At 39.5% G+C, this 4,625-nt stretch overlaps 1 protein-coding gene across 10 annotated transcripts in view; it reads left to right on the plus strand.

Annotated features, from left to right (window-relative positions):
* Positions 1–4,625, plus strand: part of IGF2BP2 (insulin like growth factor 2 mRNA binding protein 2) — a 237,356-nt gene that overhangs the window by 161,594 nt on the left and 71,137 nt on the right. For all 10 annotated transcript variants that reach the window (XR_002774101.1, XM_003792728.2, XM_003792729.3 and 7 more), the window contains 2 exons: positions 272–320; positions 1,744–1,795. Coding sequence is in view for 9 of the 10 variants with exons in the window: in XM_003792728.2 (XP_003792776.1) it covers positions 272–320; positions 1,744–1,795 (101 nt within the window). In the remaining variant the exon portion in view is untranslated. The remainder of the gene's footprint in view (positions 1–271; positions 321–1,743; positions 1,796–4,625) is intronic.

Below are 4,625 nucleotides of genomic sequence, written 5' to 3' on the forward strand. Positions count from 1 at the left end.
CCTCCAACTCCTGGGCTCAAGCGAGTCTCCTGCCTCAGCCTCCCAAGTAGCTGGGACCACAGGCGCCCGCCACAACGCCTGGCTATTTTTTGGTTGCAGCTATCACTGTTGTTTTTGGCGGGCCTGGGCTGGATTTGAACCCGCCACCTTAGGTGTATGTGGCTGGAGCTTTAGCCACTTGAGCCACAGGCGCCGAGCCACCTGTTCTTATTATTTGTTGAAGTTTGTGTCCTGGAGAATAAGTATCATAGTCTGTGTTTTGTCTTTACAGGAGCAGGAAAATTCAGATTCGAAACATCCCCCCTCACCTGCAGTGGGAGGTAAGCCAGCCTTACTTTTTAATGGGTTAGCAAGGCACTTTCTTCCCTTTGTTCCCTTTTTTTACGTTTAGGAATTAGCTGTCTCTGAGACTTTTCCAGAAATTCTCTGTGTCCTATTTCTTCCTTTTTCAGTACCCTAATTGAAAACTTTATCTGTCGTGATTTGGGTGTTGTATTTGTTCCTTTCTGCCGGAATGTGTGCCCTTTGATCTCTCTTTTGTTTTCCCACATACCAGCAAACAGGCTGTGAAACAAAATGTTTACCTGGTTTCTGATTTTTATCTCATGATTTTTAAAATGATTTTCATCTTTCCAAATTATGATTTTAAAAAAATCAATGAAAAACTTGCAAAACTAGAAAATTCTTGGTTTTTTTGAGCAGATTTGTTTGTTTCTTTGAGTTAGTTGCTATGAGTAACAGTTAAAATTTGTTTTCAGAGTTGTAAAACTTATGAATAAGATTGCTAGCGTGGCTGGGAATGGCTTATGCCTGTAATCCTAGCACTCTGGGAGGCTGAGGCAGGAGGATCACTTGAGCCCAGGGGTTTGAGGTTGCTGTGAGCTACAACGCTACGGCACCCTACCCAGGGTAACAGGGAGACTCTGCCTCCAAATAAAGATTGCTACCTTAAAATACAATTCAAAAAATGAGGAGTGGCCTAATTGCATTATTTAAAAAGAAACTGCCCAGTATTTTCTTCTCCAACCCAAAGAAAATCAATATGACCTTTAAGGAAACAGTGTTCTGTTAACATTTTCATTACTTGTTAAAAAAATGTTTTATTTTGGTAAATTTCAAACATCTGCATCATAGTACTTTGTAAAATAAGGAGTTCCCTGGGAGGAAAAGTGGAGGATGAATTGTTATATCTCCCAAGAAGTAGATTGTATTTTATCCTGCTTCTCCTATCAAGAGCAGTAAGTAGGTCCCAACCATCGTGATGACTGTGATTGCTAACAGTTACTCAGACTTTGAAATTCTGCTGTGCCACTTTAATGAATAGATTACTTGGGAGCCTATAAGCAAATCAAAGTCCCATGCATTTATTAATTTCTGTTTTTTATAGAAGACCTGAAATAACAATTTAATTAGGTTACTCCTGTAACTTTTTTTTTTTTTGCTTTAATTCATTTGCTGGAGCATATCACTGCCATGTGTGTGATATTTTGGGTTTTTTGAGACAGCGTCTCAAGCTGTTGCTCTGGGTAGAGTGCCATGGCGTCATAGCTCACAGCAACCCCCAACTCTTGGGCTCAATCCTCTTGCCTCAGTTTTTCTATTTTTAATAGAGACAGGGTCTTGCTTTTTGCTCAAGCAGTCCTCCCTGCTCAGCCTCCCAGAGTGCTAAGATTATAGTCACCATGCCCAGCCTATGAATGTTATCTTATCTTCCCATTCTGACATTGACTCTGTCTCTTTCAGGTGTTAGATGGACTTTTGGCTCAGTATGGGACAGTGGAAAACGTGGAACAAGGTAATAAGTAAGGGAATTGGTGTGTTGAACTTTGGAGAGAGATATTACCTGTTATTTCTTATAGGCTGGGTCAACAGGGAGAAACTGTACATTCGTGTTCCTTTGAAACAATCTTCCTAAAGTGTATGTGTTTGTATATCTGCTTGTGAGAGAAATCTATGTCTTTCTCTTTATATCTGTATAGTTTATTATTTTGAGGAATATGACTTTCGGGCTATTTTTCTTATACCCTACAATGTACTCAAGCACTGAATAAGCACCATCAGGCTGGGTGCCATAAGCTTAATTCACTAGGAGTAATTGGACTTATGTTCTTGCTGCTTTCCTCTCTGAATTAGAAAAACATATGCTTCATGTCTTAGACTGAGTGTTTCCCAAGGATTAGGACTTTTACAGCAAGAATCCCTATGTATACTTGGGATAATTCAGATTCCCAGGGCTTTCCATACACGTACTCAGTAAGAGTCTCTCGGGGAAGAGCTTATGAATCTATATTTAAAACAAGCACCTCAAAGTGATTTTTATGTGCACTCAAGTTTGAGAACCACTGTCTCAGGAATAGTGCTGCAAATGCCCACAAAATATTTTTTCTCCTGCAGCCCTCATTTCTATCTTGTAAAGCAGAAATGCTGTGATTTTCTTTTGTTGTTTAAAGGGAGAGATACCTGGAGGTCGTATCTTATGTAGCTCTTTGAGAATCCTGGAGAAGTAGATTCCAAGCTCCTATGTGACAGGCAGTAACATGTGATAAAGATTATTTTTGCCTTGGCCTGGAAACCAGAATGTAAATTCAGTCCCGTGAGTTTCCACATGTATAAAATGGGGAGAATAATTCCCATTCTTTCTCTGCACTGAAGAGTTGTGGCTCAGGAAGAGAACCTGTATGAGGCATTTGTAGACAGTGGAGTCATATACATCATAAAGGATTATGGTTCACTTAGGAAAAACATAGTGAACTGATTTTCTCATATGCAATCTGATTGTTCTGTCTGCCAGTATAATTAATACAATAATTTTAAAGCAGTAATTATTCAGTTGATTGCCACTCTATGTATATTAAAAAATATTATTATTCAATTTCATGCTGCTGCCTGCTCATGCCCAAAGGGAAAGGGAAAGAGCTCAGAAAGAAGACATGATTTACATGAATTCTATTTCTCAGACCTTATTTCCCTCAACATGGAAAAGAAGAGATTCTAATGATTGGATATAGTAGGCAAGATGGCCTTACAGACACAAACCCATAAAAGTTAATAACTAAGACCATGTTATAAATTCAGGACAGTGCTACTAAAGGAATGAGTATTCTAGGTCCCCGGGGCAGTTTACAGCTGCTAGGGCACCTGTGCCCTTAGAGGCCGTCCAGTTACCAGCTGCCTCACAGCTTATAGGACGGAACTGTTGAACTTTTGTTTTGTCCTATTTCATGGGAGATTCCTGATTTGGCAGAAAAACATTTTCAGGAGAGTTTTAGGAAACTTGATAGAGCTTTCACGTCCAATGAAATAAACTATTTGAATGGATCTCAGCTCATTCCAGAATCAAAGAACTTCCTGATTTCCTGAAGACAGTCATCCTTGAAAAACAGAGTATATGACTAAGAAGTAAGAACAAAGTCTGAGAATCCTAGCGGATAGCTTTATTCAGGTTAAACCCAGACCTTTCTGGGAGTGTGCGGCTCATCTGTAGCACTAGAAAGCAGCAAATATGAAACCTCTGTAGCATTCTGCGTGTCAGTACTGCGAGAGGACGGTTGTGGGCTGCACACCCCTTGTTTTGCACTGTGAAGACTGGGTAAGTGTGAATTAGAGGGCACTGTGGACAGGCCTGGGCAAAGGCCAGGGCTGAGCTCAGGGCTGACTGTTCATGGCTCTCGGCGGCAGGTCTTTCTGAGCATCATGTACTCCCTTACCCCAGGTGCCCTAGGAGCTGTAAACCACCCCCAAAGGCTGCAGTTTGAAGTTATTGGACAAACAATATTTTTAACAGTGGTCTTTAACCTTTTTGGTGTCCCAGGTCCCTTTTAAGAATATTATAGAAATTATGAACCACAAACTTGAATAAGTTGGGAAGGGGATATTTATGGAATTCCTAAAGCTCAAGGATGGGTTCAAGGTTAAAAAACCCTACTTGGTAGGGTTTTATTATTACCTAGAAAAGCAGCTGTATCATGATTTTCTTGAATTTTTCTTAATGTTGTAGTGCTTTGAATCTCCCAACAAGTTAAATATTTTAAAGGGAGAATTTCATTCTAGTCACATCTGGTCTTTTTTTTGGGGGGGGGGGAGCAATTATTTTTGGTGTTTATATTTTTGGGGTTACATTGAGAAAGTTTTATCTCTATTTTTGCTTTTATTGTTATTTTCTGACTATGGAAGAAGAAGCAAGCACTTATGAACAAAGATAAGCCAGTTCACAAGAGTAATCCCTTGTTAGTCAGTCTTAGAGTTTGCATGTTTTATTCTTTAGCCAAGTAAATAAGAATAGTCAGTTTTCTTTACTGAATGTGCACAGTTACTAAATTTAACTCACATAGTCAAGGAGTTCAGTCAAAGGGAAACAGAAATAGTAATGATCCAGTCTTGTCAATAGATGAAAAATTAAACACTTTATTATTTTATACATATCCATTTATTGTCAGTACGAATCATAATTAAAACTCTTAACTTAATAGTGGTACAGTGAATTGATCCAAATCTCTATAAGAGCAATCTGAAAACACACATTAATAAGCATCATGGGCTCGGTGCCTGTGGCTTAAGTGGCTAAGGCGCCAGCCACATATACCTAAGGTGGCAGGTTCGAATCCAGCCCAGGCCCGCCAAAACAA

Source organism: Otolemur garnettii, unplaced genomic scaffold (genome assembly GCF_000181295.1).
Source record: "Otolemur garnettii isolate 467f Iridium unplaced genomic scaffold, OtoGar3 scaffold00060, whole genome shotgun sequence".
Lineage (NCBI taxonomy): Eukaryota > Metazoa > Chordata > Mammalia > Primates > Galagidae > Otolemur > Otolemur garnettii.